The following is an 18,947-nucleotide window of genomic DNA, read 5'->3' as shown; positions in this document are numbered from 1 at the left end:
TGAAACTTAGAAACAATTTGCTCATCAAAATTATTCACAAAATGATATATTTCAAGAACTTTTTAGTTATGACAGCTTGAATTTTAGGGTGAACTCAAAATATAGTAGGGGTGTGTGTGTGTGTGTGTGTGTGTGTGTTTAAGGGCAGTTCTCTGATCTCCCCAGGCTATTATCATACCTGAGAAATAAGCAAGATTTAATAACAGTTGCTCTACTACATACCAATGCAATAATTATATTTAATAACAACTGCTGTCCTAAAACCCAATGTACTAACTATGTTTAATAACCACCACTACTAACAGGTATGATAACTGAGTTTTACCTTACTAAGAAATATGCTGGAAACTTTAGACTTTTTGGTAACTGATTAAAGACAGGTAACTGCCTATAATCCTTGCCTGTTTAGAATTAAAATACATCTTTAATTATATAATTAGTACTTCAAAATGTGTGTGGTATACTTTGAAGATTAAGAGTAAGCATACAACATTTGTAACAGATTAAATTGCAATATTTTATATTCTTAGTATATCCTAGCAGCTTTAGTTTCATATTTAATTAACATGATAAATTTCCAGGTTGTTAACAAAATGTAAGTTTTCTGGGCCACAATGAGAGGCAAATCACCACCTTGTGTATGTAATAGGTTGGTTTGGCCATGCAGGTCCAGAAAGGGTCTCACATAACAGCCTGATCTATTGCTAATCACAGTCAGAGAACAGCTCCTTGTATAGCCAAAGCCCAAATCATCACTCCTGGCAGGTACTTCTTAATATAAGATAGAAAATACTGAATAACTCCATTCAACAGGATAATTAACTTATTTATCTGCCCACTGGGATGCAATGTGTGCTTCTCCAAAACAGATCATTTTCAGGAGCATTATTAGGGCAAAAGTCCCTTCTTTTGGCATGGAATTCTGGATCAAAGTCAAGTAGTCAGTCAGGCATATGAGAAGTTCCAGAACTGCTTCCTGAAGTCAACTTACATCCTTCCAGCAGGGACCCCTACAGCTTGTTTGCCTTATTTCCTTGAAATGAAAAGAGCAAACAGCCTGGATCGTTAAATTAAAAAATAAAATCACCTTAGCCACCAGTACCTCTCTTTTCCAAAACATATGGCATTCATTAAAATCAAAGGCACAATCCAGGTGTTTGCCAAAGTTCTGTTAGAGTTGTGTTGCTACTGTCTTGAGCAAGCTCATCATCTATCCTTTGTCTTTCTCAGACAAAGCCCTGCCTTTTACACTAAGATATCATTTTACCTCAATATAGAAAGATGCATTTCAAGGATAGTTTTAATATAGCTTTTGCATTTACAGAGGGTTTATATAAGAAATTGTTATCTGAAGAAAAGTTCTATATGTTCTATAAAATTTTCTAATGAAGGGCAGTTTTCAGTACTTCTCATGTAAGGATCTAGGTAACAAGTGTTTTTCAGTGTTTTTATTTATTTGTTTATTTCAGTGCCAGTAAGGAAGAGGGAACTCACAATTAAATTTAGAAATGCTCATGTTAAAAACCCTTGATTGTTTGTCCATCTGTTGATGAGCTTCCTGTTAGAGAAACCACCACAAATCTGTTCTGGAAGTAGGTTAGGTAAAAACAGGTAGGTTAACTTCTCTGAATTCCACATCATTTCTAACCATATAAATATATGACACAATGCAGCTATCTCTGCACCCTGTCAGTATGCCTTCCAGCTGAATCTAGCATACTTGGTTGAGAAGTAGGACAGGGGGACTGACTTCTTATCCATTTCACAAGCCTTTACTGAATGCTTATTAAATGACACACTCTAATGAGCACTGTAATATTAAGATTACATTCCTAACCTCAGAGGACTCAAATTCTCTGGTTGCCTATATATTTCTCAATTCTTTGTATTTCCTCTCTAGTAAAAAACAGGGTCATTGAATTAGGCAGATCATATTGCAACTGCAGCTCTTACTTGCTATATAATTTTGGGTAGATTAATTAACCATATTTTCATCTACAAAAGTAGGAAAAATACCACTTACCCTGTAGGGTTGTCACAAAGATTAAGATCAACCTATGAAAAACAATCAGCTAGCATAATATCTGGAATTTATCAGGCACTCATTCAATTGTTAATACCTTAGACAATTCAGCCTTTGCTGGGGTATTCTATTTTTCCTGCTAGACTAGAAGCTCCATAAGAGTAAGTAAGTGATCCTTAGAGGGTACTACTTGGTAAATAATAATAATTAGTACATGTGTGAATGAATAATGAATAAACAAAAATCTGTCTTAGACTCTTTGTTCAAGGAGTACTTTGAATTAAATCAGAAAACTTATCTATGGAGTCTCTTCTTAGGGTTTTCTGCGATACCTATTACCTTTACAGAGTCTTGAACTGAACATAAAGGTTCATTTGTAAAGCCTTTGCTCCTACTTCCAAAACTATATTATCCCAGTGATTTATTTTAAGCCAGTTATTAAAGCCATTTGAACTTTGTGCTACCAAGTATGCAAATGAATCAACTTGCTATGCCTTAATGAAAAGAAAATGAGTTTTAGTTAATGATAGTGTAAGCCAATGAAAAGCATTTACTTTATGCTTTTAAGTGATGTAAATTGAATATTTTGCATATAAACAAATTTATCCCTGACTGCAAAATTTGTTTATATTTAGGAGCACTGTAGGATAAAACTCTCAACAGCAGTATTTCTGCTTCAGTTTCATTTTTATTCTTCCCTTGCAATACTTCTGGATCCATTAATTGTGTATAATAACCTTGCACTATCAATTAAAACGTTATCAGGAAAAATTGTTAATTTAAATATAAGCAATAATGTTTTTAAGCGGGAATGATACTATGTTATCCATAAAAAAAGTACATTATTTTGGGACTACAATGTTATAATTTTCAGGCAGACCAATCCAAGAATCAGGAAAGGACCTGGATGTGATTCATAGATCTACTGTTTAAGTCTACTTTCCTGTTTTCCATCATTGGATTTTGAAGTAATCTAGTTATTTTTGAGGAGAGAGAGGAGAGACATGGCGGGTGGGCAGTTGGGAGAGAGAGAGAGAGAGAGAGAGAGAGAGAGAGAGAGAGAGAGAGAGAGAGATGGATAGAGAGGGTGGGCAGAGAGAGAGAGACAGACAGAGATAGGTAGGTAGATAGATATATCATATGTAACTGGAGATAAGCCTGTAGGATTTTGAAGGTAGGTAGCTTAATTTATTTAAAATAACAAAGAGTGCCACAAAACAGAGATGTGGCAGGAAAACCCTCTTTCTCTGCCCAATTTCAACATACAGAACATTTCTTCTTCCTGGTTATGGAGATTTACAACAGATATCACAGAATGCTTAACAGATGGACAAGAGGTTTACTAGGATTTCTGCAGAGTAATCTCAGATTAAAAACAGTACCAATATTGAAGTCATAAGTAAAAAATGGCAAAAAAAAGAAAGAAAATAAATAAATGAATGAATGCTAGGGCCAATGCTTCCTTTTCTTTAGAATAAATTATTTGTAAACATCAATTATGAGATAAAACAATGACTAATACTTGGCACATGTAGGTTTCAACAAATATTAATTTTTCTTACCCTTCATTTACCAAAAAACAAAGACATGTGTATGTAAGAGAGAGTAAGAACATAGTATGCTAGTAATATCTTTGCTATGCAAAGTTGCATTATTTGTTTCTGCTAGGATACATTAAGATAGGACATTCTGTCCTAATACAAAATGTATCCACATTAACTAAGCTTCAAGGACTCAATTAGCAACTTTTATTTAACTTACCACATTAAAGTCTAAATTTTTTTCAATCCATGATTTTGCTTCTTGAAATTCATTTTTCATTCCCATTATAAAAAGTGTATCCAGTGCATCTACTATAGTTGCTCCTTTGATGTTACCTGGAAATACCAGAAAAAATATTCACTAAAATACTTTTCACACACACACACACACACACACACACACACACACACACGTAATACTTAGGAAAGAGGGTGATTTTGAATCTATTAATAAGCAATAATACTGAATACAATCTAAAATTCTCCCAGCAAAAGAAAATATTAAAAAGTATTAAAACCAAACCAAAAACTACAGGAAGATAGACAAATCTTTAATGTTTCTTTTGATTTGTAGAAAATAAATCTCTTAGAAATTTAATTTGTGATTGCTTTCTCTAGGAAAAGAATAAGTATAAAACAAAGGGCAACACACAAATTAACTTTAATGTAATTACACCAAAGTGCACCAACATAAACTGTCTAAATATAACTACTACATCTAAAATTGTTTAATGATAGCTCAAAGAAATCATTACATTAAGCCCCTTATCTGTAGTGGATATGTTCCAATAACCCAGTGGATGCTTGAAATATCAGATAGTACCAAACTCTAAATATACTGTTATTTGCTAACCATACACAAATTAAATGGCTATTCCAGCTCTGCTAAATGCTTATACACTGTGGCCATGCTTTTTATGGTTTGAGATATAACAGCAAAACACTGGCAGGAATTTCTGTTTCCTCTTTTACAATTGCAATGGATAGACAATTCATTCTTAGTTCTTAGCAACCTGAGCATGATTTTCTCCCTCCCTTTCCTTAGAAAGTTTAGAAATGTCATATCTTCCCTTATAAAAGAAGCACTTTACAGCTTCTCTTTGGCATATCTGAATTGCCAGCATCACTGCTCTTGCACTTTGAGGCTCTAAATAAGTGAAATGAGTTATTTGAACACTGTTATGGTAATACCAAGGAGAGATGAGCCAAGATGGTATTGATTAACAGGTGTGTAACACATTTGGTGTGAAAACTGGATGACTACATGTAGGCAGTGCAGAGCAATAGGGCTCAATACTCCACGACACTACTAAGAATAGCACACAATTTAAAACTTAAGAATTATTTATATTTGAAACTTGCCAATTAACACTTTTAGACTTCAGCTGACTGCAGGTAAGTAAAACTCAAAACACAAAATTATGGGCAAAGAGAGGGGACTACTGTACTCTAAAATGAAATCCCACCCCCTCTAGGAAACCCTAACCGATCCCAGTTCCCTTTTCCCACCTAGCCAGTCCATAATGTTTTATTTTCTCTAACCTCCCACAGTAGGAGACCTTATGTTTCTCTGGTGCTCATAATTTTCTGTTCTGTATGCATCTCTTTTCATCCTAAATTTCCTTAGAACTGAGAGACCATGTGTTGTTCATTTCTACATTCTTCATGGTACCCTGCATGATTGTGATGATGATGACCAATGAATGGCTGTTGAAAGACTAGGTACTCTACTCAGATAGTGTTGTGGCCAATCCTAATTCAAATGGGTCCACGTTAAAAGTTATTTCATTTGGCATACTCTCTTCAAATACCATGTTGAGAAATTATCATTAGAAAACCACAAGCAATAGAGTATGAAAATATTTTCAAAAATATATAAAGTCAGCATAAGTCTTACCTAATGATAAGGAGAAAAAGACCTGAAGATACTTTCATTTCATTACAGATTTTATTGTGATTCAATGTTCTCTAAAAGACAACTTTTTTACAAAAATTTTTGAAATAGAACTATGGATTCAGGGGAACAATAAAGGGAATATTTTAAAGCAGAATTTTAGACAGTAGCTTCATATTTTCACTGATATCTAATTTTCAGTGATTAAGAACTTTAAGTAAGCATTTTTATTATATTTTAGTTTTATCCTGAGTACAGCTGGTCAAGTGTTTGCACTTGCCTATCTCTGTTTGAGGTACAATTCCACTTGAATTTTTTTTTTAATCTCTGAAATCTTAAAATAGTTTGAGTATCTTGTTTAAAGTGGAACTGGGGATGATGGATACTTGAGATAATTTCTTATGTTCACTAATGTTTAAGTTGCAGAAGTAACGAGTTTTCTCCCCCCTCAGAAACAAATGTGAGGCTCAACCTAACTGGAAAGAAACAACCATGAGAAAGAAACAGCCTGGAACACTAATAATTGGGAAAACTTAGATTCATAAAGACTAATGCCTTCTTTGAAAACACCAGGCTGCTTTTAAAGCCTAAACTCAGAACAAACTATCTCAAACTAAAAGCCATTCCATGAAGCCTGGTGGTACGGGACTAGAAATTTCCTGTCTTCTACCTCATTTGTTGAAGAATATAAAGCACAACATATTATTTACAGATAAGAACTGAATAGTAAATGAGCTCAAGGAGTCATTTAAAAGGTCCTTTATCTGTAAAAATTAAAACCTTATTCTTTGTAACAAGTCCTGCTACATTGGTATTACTATACCAAGAAAATTTTTATGTAGCCTATTTAATTCAAAGATGGAGCGAGAAATATCACTTGACTATTAATATTAATATTTCATTTTCTTATGCTAATATCTGAAGACTTTTTAATGAACAAGTTCTTATCTGGATTATGGAAAGTGTTTTTACCAAGAAAATGCAATAAAAATTATTTTAAAAATGAAGGCAGAAGAAACTTAGTATTTGGGGTTTTTGTCGTTTTTGAGTTGTTTTGTTTTTGTTTTGGTCCTGGGGATTCAATCCAGGGGCCCTCAGCAACTTGAGCATGATCCCCAACCCTTTTTTTAAATATATTTTTTAGAGATAGAGTCTTGCTAAGTTGCTTATGGCCTCATTCAGTTGCCTCAACATTCCCAAATTAAAGAGGAGTGTCACCGTGCCCAGATACTTAGTATGTTTTTAAAGTTCTGGCATAAATTTTAAAGCCATCAATATAACAAAGAAGCAAATAATCTATTTGATAAACCTGGAAAATTACATGCAAGTTATTTCTTAAAAGATACAAACTAATTCATGAAGATAGAAGTAAGAATCTAATCAGATTTTTTAAAAAGTCATAGTAAACATTAAAAAAAAATATAAAGACCTCTGATTCAGTATGAAGTTTCAGGGTTACTCTCTTCAATTTGTACCTCTCACCACCCATGTTAATGGTGTCTTAAAAGACTATTTTAGAAATCTCTGAAACAACTTCAAATATGCTGTTGCTAGGTTGAAGCTCACTTCATTTCTAAATTGTGTCACTATGAGAGACCAAGCAGTCTCTCCTTTCGTCTACTCTTTCCAGTTCTCCCTATCTTTTCTTTTAGTACCTGGGATTGAACTCAGGGGCACTTAATCACTGAACCACATCCCCAGCCATTTTTTGTATTTTATTTAGAGACAAGGTCTCACTGAGTTGCTAAACGCCTAAGTTGTTGAGGCTGGCTTTGAACTTGTGATCCTCCTGCCTTAGCCTCCCAAACCACTGGGATTACAGGCATACACACACCACGCCTGGCCTCTCTACCTATTTTGCAATCACCTGCAATACCCTTCTCCCTCCTGGAAATCCTACTGGTTGCTCAGAACTTTGTATGAACATCTACTGAACTATCTACTGTTTATATACATGTGTTTTGTACTAGACCATGAACTCTTTAAAGACATATTATTTTCATTAACACCAGTGCCAGAAGTAGAGCCAAATGTGAAATGTCCTAAGTAAATGGAAAAGCATAGTATAATGATTAGGAACATGAATTCTGATGCCAGCAACATGGGAATTCAAGTCAAGTTCAAGCAGTTAGTAGGCGGCTATCTCTGGGAAAGCTATTCCCTGAGCCTCATTTTTCTCATCAATAAAATGTGTATAATAATGAGGTTAAATGAGATGTGGCATGAATGGCATTTGGTACAGAGTAAGTGCTCAATAAATGTTAGTTGAAACTGTTAGTTGATATACGAATTGGCACTAATTAACACATTATGTTGAAGTATGGAAAACTGTATTTTCTACTGGTGAATTCAGCACCGTCAGAATAAGACTCCATTCCCTTTCATCTTAATATTTCTAGACAAAACCTGGGGGGCTGGAAGGATATCAAGTGCAGCAGGCAAGACACTGAGTGGGAACCATCAAACCCTTCTGTTTCTTAGCTTCCTTACTTCTACCATAGAAACATCATTAATACCCACAGGACCAATCATGGAGTGCGCTGTGAGGACCAAATGCAATACAGATAAAAGCCCAAATACATGGCCCAGTTTTTTCTCATGATCTTTTGCATGGTACAAACAGCAAGAACCTACAGCCAAGGTTGTGTAAAGATCACCATGGTTGATTGCCTTGGCCAGTTTACCCATAAATGCACATTTTTACCTGGAAGGAAGCAGTTTATACAGCAGACCAAATGCTCTCCTGTGGGACATACCTTTTGATCCACAAATCCTAATGCTGCACCTCACATCTATTAGCTAAGACTCTCTGGAAGTGTGCTTCAGGTGTGTCAGTATTTTTAAGTTATGCAAGTCACTCTAATGTACACCCACTGCCCTATCTAAATGACACACTATGCACAATCCTTGAAGAAAACTCCACTGGGTGTGCAGGTTTCCCAGCAGCATGGAAGGCCTGGAGGATCACCACATCACACAAATTTCTCTAAGACTATAAACTCACGCAACTGGAGAGAACATATGTCACCAAAGTACAATCTACTCACCAAACAAACTGCTTGAATGGCCTTCTTTTGATATAGGTTTCAGTTCATTTAATCCCCATGCATAACGCTTATAATTATTCCAAGCATGTTTCATCATCTGAGAAAAGAAATAAAAATGAGATTATAATTTGAACAAAAATTTTGTTACAAATTCGATGACATACTCTCACCCCCTAGAGAAACAGACAAAGGTTTATTTAGGAAAGCAGAGACATATTCAAGGGAGAATGTAGGTTATCTCAAGAGTGAGAAGTTTATGGAGTAAAGCAAGGAATATAGGTTCAAGGGAGAATGCAGGCCAACTCTAGAGGAGGAGACAACCCATATACTTTAGATTTAAAGGTTAAAACATTAAAATCACTTTTTAGTAAAAAAAGAGATGATGATTAATTAAAAAGGTGATGATAGTAAAAATAAATAAGAACACATATGTATATCACACACACAGATTACCCCTTTAAGTTTACAAATGGAAACTCTTCTTTTATGAGTCCACTTAATCCTATTTAACGGTATTTTTAAAAAACACCATTTTCAAAACTCACTTCCCAGCAACAGATAGTTTGCTTATCCTAAAAGGATGAATCATTCCTATATTGATCTATTTCATTCTCATAAAAGATAAGATCCGTAAAGCCTCTATATTTAAAATTGTATTTTTGCACAAGGTTCTTTCTACTTTGTTTACCTCATGGTATGTAGACAAATATTCAAAGTTATCACTTTAACACTCTAATTTCTTTACCAATACTACATGGAGAAGTATTCTAAAATATCTACAGGAAATAAAAAATTAAAATAGCCAGATTTCGAAAAACTTCCATTTATTTTAATATAATCAATCTTTAACTAGATATGTATGTGTCTACACATATGTAACTTAAGATTGATTCTATATATTCTCAATTGAAAATCCATGTACTAGCCATGTTTTTAACAGTTAAATCTCTCTCTCATGAACTAGTTGTGTAAACTTTTTTTCAATGACTCAAAGACTATATCTAGTTATTTTTATCATAGTTTTCTTAAAAAGGGTTAGGAACTCCTCAACTTCCTAGAACTTATTCATCTTTTTTTTTTTAGCAACAGTAATTAAAAAACATCATAGAAAGTTACAGATACTGTTCAAGGGCTGTGCATCACTAAAACTCTCAGTTAATACAATTTTATTTATAACAGTCCTCACATATCTCTGAAAACAATAACAAGCATCTTTCTTTGATTGTTTTGAATATTCCTCTCTCACCACTATTGCTACTACTAAAAGCTACCAACAATCTGTACCATCTGCTAGTACTCTGCTAAATGCTTACATTTGGTATGGTTCTCAATTTTTGCTACAACCCTACAAAATATGGTTTTATTACCATCATTTGGTAGGTGAAGAAACTGAGGCATGGAATTTAAAAAGAAAACAAAACTTTACTCAAAGTCACGACCGTTCTGCACAGCCAAGAAGCCAGGGTTCATCCCCTTGTTGGCCTTACTGCAAACCTCAGGCATTACCCAACCACTCATATTGAGTCAGAAATGTGATGGCCTTTAATGAATCAAATTGTTGCTGATCCAACAATCCATATAATGTGCTTTCAAAATTTTCTTCTTATAAAGTAATTTTATTGAAAAGTATGATAGATTTGAGGGTCAGCTAACTTGATTTATAATCTCTACAATGTCACAGATTAGTCACATACCAATGGATGAGTCATTGTTTTTGTGAGACTCTCTTTCCTTATTTAAAAAATTGGGTTATAAGTCCTCACAGGTACAAGTAAGGTTTCCATGAATATGGCCTGTGTTTTTGCACCCAGCATGCTGCTTTGATAGATAGCTGGTAGTCATATGTTGATTGAACTTTAAATCTATATTAAAACCAAGTATAGTCACATTACAAAAAAGTAGAAACCAATGAGCTTCTGAAAGACTAGGTATATGAAATCTACAAAATCACCTTGAGTTTTCACCTGAGTTTTATTTGGTCATACCATTAAATATACTACATTTGGTAAACTATTCATTCCCATAAATTCCAAAATTCTTTAAAAATTCAAAACCTTTTGGAATACACTTGACATAAAAAAGGAAAAAAAATTATGATTGGTTCAGCTTCAAATATGAATGAAAACCAGGCCGTATAGTATTAGTGACTTAAACATGGCATAAAGCTTTCCCATAGAGAACTGTTGCTTTGTCAAAAATTACCATTTATATGATGTACTGCTAGTAAATTACCACTGTAGTATATATTAACTTTTCTCATCTTTATTTTTTTTTTACTCCCAAGTGAAAATCTGACACTAATTGCTTAGCTTCCTACATTTCAAAAGTTGCTGTGACACACTTCTCAAAATGGGTTCTTTATCCCATGAGATTTTAAAATTAAAGTTAGAAAAGAAAGTGAGTGGTGTGGTCAAAATGCCCTGAATGGAACATCAGCAGTGATTTCTCTAATAATCTATAAAACGAAGAGAAACATTCATAGTTGACAGATTCCTGTGGTTGGTCAGCTCTGGAAGTGATTTGACCTGTTAAAGTTAACTGTAAGACATTGTGTGTGTGTGTGTGTGTGTGTGTGTGCGCGCGCACACGCGTGTGTATGTGTGTGTGTGTGTACACAGAATAATTGTAAGATTGAAGTCACAAGTCATACATAAAATCAACTAGTTAACTCAGATTTATGGATTATATAAATATCTGAAAACACCAAAATGTTACTAGCTTTTAATTTTACACTGTTAAGGAGCTGGGCGATGAAGGCATTTAATCTCTCCAGTGTTAACCATGAGCTGACAGGCAAGAAGGTCACTTCTAAAATTCCACTGTTATCAAATAAGTCCATGAATAAGCTTGATCCCTGCTCTTTACAAGCTCCTTATTTTGTTTTGTAGTCTTTCCTCAACTTAATTAGGGTTCTACAACCTAATATCTGAAGAAGGAGGATTAAAACAGGCCTATGCTAGAGGCTGACTGGGATTCCAGCAACACTGAAACCCTCAAAAAAAAAAAAACAAACTGAAAGCAAACCAAAGATATTTTTATGATTATATTTGCACTGGTGAAAAGTATAACTAAAACACTGTGTACCTGTAAACAAACAAGAGAGAATGACCCCAAAATTCCATAACAATTTATTGTTTGGCCCATAGAAGCTGGAAATAAGGCATAATATACATAAAACATAGTATTTAAAACACTTTGTACTTTCTTTTCAATTGATATCAAGGCTGAGTAATTAGGCAATATCATTTATTGAGTGTCCACTATTCCATGAATAATAAGATGCTAAAGGACTAGAAGGGAAACATACAAGATTCTGTCTCACTTATAATCCAATGGATAATGTATAAAAGCTTAAGAGTCTTCCTTCTTATGTAGCCAATAAAAGTTTATCAACACAGGAAAACAATAAGAAAACCAATTAAGTGTTATGCACAATTTCACTGTTGTACTTAACCATTTATTTTAAATAGTATATTCTGACCTAACCAAGGACATAGAAAGAAAATATGTGTGAATTTCCTCTACCATGTGTAGATTTCATAACTTGTGTTTTGTTGCTAGGAACTATCCTTAGCAAATATTTCTATTTTTTGAAGTTTTAATCATATGATCTAAAATTTTTCACAACAGATACTTTAAAAATCTTTGTGAAAATCTCACCATTTTTACAAAACAGGTCGGGCAAAGATTTTGGGCTTTCAGAGCAGCCACTTTAAGAAGCCTAGACATTCAAGTCCCACTTACAGCCCCCTTTGAAGGGGATCTTATACAAAATTTCCATAATTTTTCCAAAGTGATTCTGTCCCCAAATGATCCTGTTGCTCAATTCAAAGACAGACAACAGATGGCTGGCCACCAGCCTCTAAGGTGAAGTGTCCTGGTGCAGAGTTCTCACTGATGGATGAAGCTGGACTGACCCAACCATCTCTTCCACCCAGGGGAGTGCAACTTGGAAACATTCTGAGAAAACATGTAGCCATAAAGTGATGTAGAAGCACAGAAGTAGAGATGCCCAAGAGGAAAAGCCACAAGTTGAAAGTCAGAAGGCAGGTGAAGCCAGGAGGGAAACAGAAGGTAAGAAATGAGGAGGCCGAGAGAGTAGACGTGAAGTGCTCAGTCATGTGCATGGAGTACCACTGGAATTACCTATAGTTTTCAGAGGATCTACAGAACTATAAGCAGTGCTGTTAATTCCTGAATGTTGATAAATTAATTATCTTCCTCTCCTCCATTAGGCATGGCTCGTTGTCTACTGAAACTGTTTATTTACTTCCTGAGTGTCCTGACAGAAAACTTTCTCATGAAAGCAATGTACAACGGGAGGTCACAGGCATAGGTATCAGACAAACTGGGTTGGTATCCCAGCTCTGTCAACATCAGTGTGACACTCAGTAAGGCAATTAATCTCTCTGAGTCCAGTTTCTACACCCATCAAATGTGAATGAACAAAAACATAGCCTTGTTGGTTGTGGTGATGATAAAATAACTTGTGTAAATAATTTAACACATGGTCTGACACACAGTAAGTGTTCAATACATTTTAGGTATTTTCATATTCTTACTAAAAATTTAAGCATGGCTTTGATCTTTGCAATCTCAAAGAATTTCATAATTTTTCTTAGTAACATGTAAATAGGAGGAACAAATATACACAAGTTTATTGTGCACAAACTCTTCATAAATGTATACATTTAAAAGTATACATGACTATTTTGTATGCAAAAGGTGGAAGAATGAATAAAGAGTAGAAAGGGTCCTTTTCAGGTGTAAGGTAATGTGAGTTGATCTTTAGTTTTAAAGGTTCATCGGCTGACTTTCATGAAATCTTAATTGTGCCAGGTAAGCTTGCACTGGGGATGTGTTTCAGGGATCTGGGAGCTGATCTAGGAAAAAGATATGACCACAAGAGGCAATAATGCACAAGAAGCCTTATGGGGTGGTGCTTAGACAGGGTTGCATGAGAGAGGGTCTCTCACAGCACGAGATTGCCCAGAGGCCCAGGGCAAGGGGTAACCATCCAGAGGAAGAGGAGGGCAAAAGGATTCCTTGTGGAGATGGGGTGGAACAGAGGGCTTACAACTAGGTGATGTTGCTCAGCAGCGTGTTGAAGAGTCTTTGGGTCAGAGAACTCTCAAGAGCAACAGCAGCTTGAGGTCTAGAAATGACAACACTCTATTTTATCAACAGCCAACAGATGTTGGATAATATTTCACAGAATATATAAAGACGGCAGGTTCAAAATGGCTAAAAATATGCTTGAGCTATTTTAAAAAATAATTGCATGTGTAAAACTTTGAGTTCTGCCAGGAGGTTTTGGGGTTAATGAGTCTAGCCTACGGGAGGAAATAAGCAACATAGAGACCAAAGACAGAGACAATCCTCTTCTCAATTATAAAAAGAGATTGCTATGTGGCACTAAAAGAAGGGAGTTCTGGGGCTGAGGCTGTAGCTCAGTGGCAGAGCGCTTGCCTAGTATGCGTGAGGCACTGGGATCAATACTCAGCACCACATAAAAATAAGCAAATAAAGGCATTCTGTCCACCTGCAACTAAAAAAAAAGAAAGAAAGAAAGAAAAAAAGGAATTCTGTAGTACAGTGATGCTCACATCCCTGCTGTTCTGGGGAACACAAGGTCTGGGTCCAACTCAGGTGCAGTCCAGAGCAGGAGATGGATTTAACTTACTGGTTTTTAAAACTGACAGTGCTATGCCATTACTTTTTAAACTATACTTAGGGCTGATGTTTTGAAAAACACTGACTTTAGAAGCATAACAATAGTTTCCACCAAACTTTGCCAGGAACTACTTGACTGTCATAAAAAAGCAACATCTAGAACTTTCAGATATAATGTTAGCACAAAATCTTTAAAGCCATGGTATTAGCCTCCTCTCTTTCAATCTTTGGTGGAACTGGACAAGGAAGATGGCAACAAGATATAAAATAACTTGATAGAGTTAATTCTCAGATGCTCCCAGCCCTCCCTTATCCACTAGAAAGAAATTTCCAGGTAGGTGAACAAGAGACAGCAATTTCCTTTGCTTAGTTAATGTTATCCCACCATCAACATCTCCCTGGAGCAAAGAAGGTTTTAGAGGGCCAGAAGGAGCTCTGGGTAGCAAGAGATCTGATATTGAGACCCTACCAAAGGCACATGGCAGGGCAGGCTACAGTAGGTAAGCCCAAGCCCTGCAGCCTAAGGATCTGAGACCCCCAAACCCTTAGTTTTTTCATCCTTAAAACAGATCATCAATTGTAACAAATGCACCATGGTGGTGTGAAACATTGCCATTGGGAGAGACTGTGTCTATGTGGAGACAGGAGGGCTATGTGGGAACATTCTAGACTTTCTGCTTCAATTTGCTATAAACCTAAAACTATTAAAAAAAAAATAAGGCTCTTTAAAAAAAGAATATTATCTTCCTGACAGCTTGGCCAGGAAATCAAATGTGGTAATGCACCAGCCTAGTAGAAGATGATCAAGGAGTGTTTCTGACCTTTATCCACAGCACCCCCATCTCAGAACCCTCCAAGACTTCAGAAGTTGAGCAGAGATAAGAGAAAGAAAACAGGCATTTAGTAAACTCAGAGTGGGCAGGGCAACTCAAGGAGAGATGAATTAACGGGATAGGAAAGAAAAGAGGCCAATGTCACCCAGAGGTGACAGAATGCAGAGCCTGGCATGACTCCACATTCACAGATACTGCAGGCCATGGAGTCTGTCACAATTATGTCTAAAAGCGTTTAGAGCACTCTCACTGAACAGGTATCAAAATGCTACCTAAGAGTGTCTAGGGAGTGATCTTCACTGAGCGAGGCCCCACATCCAGTTACCTTCTGGATGTCATCCTTTGGGCATATGGAGAAAAACCCTTCTTGCCAGGAGAGTTGCCCATTTCACTCCACATCAAACTAAAATATGCATTCATACATTTAGCTCAATTTCTTTTTAAAATGCTGAAATATATTAGCCATCTTTCCCTTTCCCTAGGGCTACTAAGGTGCTCTATTTCTAAGATTCTCTTTCCTAGTGTTACAATAACAATTCAACTTACTGAGTACCTATTGATGCCAGGACAAGAATTTAAAATGAGGACAGAATGTAGTTGCCAGATTTGAAAAGTAGAATCATGAGACATACCTATACTTTAAAAACAAACAAACAACAACAACAACAACAACAACAAAAAGAATTTGTTTACCTGGAATTAGGATAGGACACATTGAATCCCTGGATTTGTCTCCACTGCCAGTTCTCTGGCTTGAGCCCTGCTCTATACTGGACTCAAGAAAGGGACACAAACTGAAGGGCCAAACAAAAGTAGAATGGCCAGGTCTAGAGCAACTGGAAATGATGGGGAATGCAGAAAAACAAGAGTGAAGGCTCTGATTAAAATCATTTTTAAAAAAATACTATCCTGGCTAAGGGGAAAAAATATGTGTGAGCCAGTCAGCCCACAGCCCAGCAGTCTACACTGCAAGCATCTGCTTATAGGCACAGATCTAGAGCTAATGGCTCTGCTCTTAAGACTGTGGGCCTGCAGCTTCCCACCAGCACTGCTCCCCCATAGTTCAGTAATTCCAGTCCACTTCCAGCACAGGCTGCTCTGCAGTTCCAGCTTCCCGAACTACTCTGGCCCCACCATAGGTAATGTCTTTTTACCACAAATTTGCAAAGTCCTTGAGAGCCCTTGAGATCTGAGAGGTATAAAGCATTATGCATAAACTTCTTAGCAATTTTCTTCTCCCTGTTTGAGTAGTAGTTCAACCTTTTAGGAAGCATTTAGAATTTTAAATACTCTGTTCCACAAAGAAAACCTTAAGAGCTGTCATCCCTGCAGGTTTTCCAGTTGGAGGGGATAAAGAGGAAGTGAATGAACTTTGTCAAATATCTACTATGTTGCACTGTGAGGGGAACTTGATACAATTTACCACACTTAATCCTTGCAACATCCCTGTGGGGTATCCTAATCCCCAATTTACTGATGAGGGAGCTAAGCCCCCTGCCAGATCACAGAGAAGCAAGAATGTGAACCTCACTCTTAATTCTTCCGCTGAACCACTGAAAAGAGCTCTAATATTCTGGCTGCTTTCAAATCTTAAGACAGCAGTGCCCTCTGAGCATTCCAATTCTCTCACACACAGAGGGCAGCTCTCTCTGTGGTCAAAGGAACAGCTTGGTCAGTCCTGGCATCACAATTACACACACCTTATCACACTTGGGATCTGTGACACATAGAATGAAGCTTACAGCATGGCCCTTCCTTGCCTGCCTAACATCCTTAATCCTCTAGGCCTTCCAATTCCCTCCATCTCAGCTCTCAGTTCTAGCCCTGTATCCACATCCTCTCCTCCAGGCCCTGTGTACCACTTGGGTCTATAGGAAGGCTCCACTCTAGTCTGACCTGGCCTGTCACTAGATTTGTGAGAAACTCTGAATCGTCTTCTTTGTGCCAGGCTATTGATTGCAACACCAGTTCCCTTCAGCTGAGATATTTTTTGTGGTTTATCATCAGGGCCAATGCAAGTCAGTTTTTCTTTCCCCATTCTCTGCAACTCTACTTCTTAATTTTTTGAGCTAACACTAGAAACACTGTCTTATTTCTTAAGAGAACGAGACACTACTTAGAAATAGGATAATCTTGCCATGTGTGCAATTGACTATATTCCTCAAGGTTACCTCTTCATTAGGAGTAGATATACATGTGTGCGAATATTCTTTAGATTTAGACGTCCTGAATTCTCCCATGGCCAATTTTGTTATGCCTTTAAAGACATCAGGAGATGTATAAAGAAGTAGTAATTATTTAATGAAATTGCATAAATCTCAATGGGCCACTGGGTATTAATTCCCCAGTGAAAGGAAAGACTGGTTTTCAGCAGCAAGTTCATTAGAGACTCTGATTTCTGATAAAGCCAGTTTAAAAAAAAAGAAAAGAAAAAGAAAAAGAAAGAAAGAACTTCTAGTATCCACTACTTGTATACTTGTAGAGGGCAGATCTTCCTGTTTCTAAGAAGTATCTCACTCTTGCAAGAAATGGGCAGTGTTTCTAATTTTAGCTCAAAAAATTATATCCTGAGCATTTGATGGTTTTCTTACTTTGTGACAGATTTTGACATTATTTTACAAAACTTTTGTGCTGTTACCAAATGGAAAGGTATTTTGGGAAAATAACAAAAACAAACAAACAAACAACAACAAAAAAAAAACACTGGGAAAAAGGCAAAATAAGAAATAGTTGAGTAACTTGTAAAATCATTTACCTAAAATACTGATAGGAATTTAGCATCTCAAAGGTTAGAGGTTACAAAAGCCCTTGTTCATATGTGACTATCCAGGACATTCCTTTTTTGGAAAGAAACACTATTGTTGAGAATATTTTGGTTATATAAAATAGCTTTCTTGCAATATTTTCCATCAAAAAAAAATCTTGTGGTTAATGTCTTTGGTCTCTTTATGTAAAAGTTGTCACTTAAGTTTAAAGGTTCACCTCAGGATTTTTGGGTCTGCTTATCCAGATGGTTTTTAATTAATGCTAAAACTGTATATATTAGATTAACCCAGCTAAGACCTCTGGTCTTGAGCCAAGACCTGTGAAGATTTCCCCAATGAAGGAAGCACAGACAACTACAGACCTTTTTAAGCTGCCCGTAGTAATTTTTAGAGACAGTATGCTCTGCTGAGATCACAATGCTCCATTTAGATTCTAAGGAGATCTAAAAACTCATTTCGTGGAAAGCAAATACTATTCTCACATATTTTTTCACCTCAAAAATATTTATAATAAAAATGCAAGTCTAAGCTGGGCATTGGTGGTGCATGCCTGTAATCCTAGCTACTCAGAAGGCTGAGGCAGGAGGATTGCAAGTTTGCAGCTAGCCTCCATAACATAGTGAGACCCTTTCTCAAAATCAAAATAAAAAGGGATGGAAGTGTAGTTCAGGGGTAAAGTGCCCCTGGGTTCAATCCTCAATATTGAAAAACAAAATGTTAAATGCAAATTGAAACATTTTTGAACTCATGCATGCCATTCTATAATGTCTATAATTTTCACTGTATTTATCTTTCTGCAGTAATGATACAAAGACTTTCTGAAATGAAGTACGCTCTCTTTGAGGGATTTATTTATGAATTTTTCAAGTTGATAAAGATCAACTTTGTGCTCTTTTAGATTCCCCTTTTAAGCTTTACAATATTAAAAAGTCATTAATAGTACTAATACCAGTTATTAATAGTAAAGTTACTAATTATGAAAACATAATTAGTGATTAATGAAAAAGAATTGGTTTGAATATTATAAAAAATGAGCAAAAATTGGGGAAGTTAACTGAATAAATCCTTCCCTTCCCTTCCCTTCCCTTTCCTTTATAAAGCATACTAGCCCCACAGTGTCAAGCCTTGTCATTTGGTTATTGAGAGGAGAGTTGCGGAATATATATGTTTT

General features: G+C 36.0%; 1 protein-coding gene across 2 annotated transcripts in view; it reads right to left on the bottom strand.

Moving 5' to 3' along the window:
* Man1a1 (mannosidase alpha class 1A member 1) overlaps positions 1 to 18,947 on the bottom strand; it is a 169,089-nt gene that overhangs the window by 114,228 nt on the left and 35,914 nt on the right. For both annotated transcript variants that reach the window (XM_026394091.2, XM_077801643.1), the window contains exons 3-4: positions 8,506 to 8,602; positions 3,785 to 3,900 (exon numbers count right to left, since the gene is read on the bottom strand). In XM_026394091.2, the coding sequence (XP_026249876.1) occupies positions 3,785 to 3,900; positions 8,506 to 8,602 (213 nt within the window). The remainder of the gene's footprint in view (positions 1 to 3,784; positions 3,901 to 8,505; positions 8,603 to 18,947) is intronic.

Source organism: Urocitellus parryii, chromosome 8 (genome assembly GCF_045843805.1).
Source record: "Urocitellus parryii isolate mUroPar1 chromosome 8, mUroPar1.hap1, whole genome shotgun sequence".
In the NCBI taxonomy this organism is placed as follows: Eukaryota; Metazoa; Chordata; class Mammalia; order Rodentia; family Sciuridae; genus Urocitellus; species Urocitellus parryii.
This window is presented reverse-complemented; position numbering and strand designations above follow the sequence as displayed.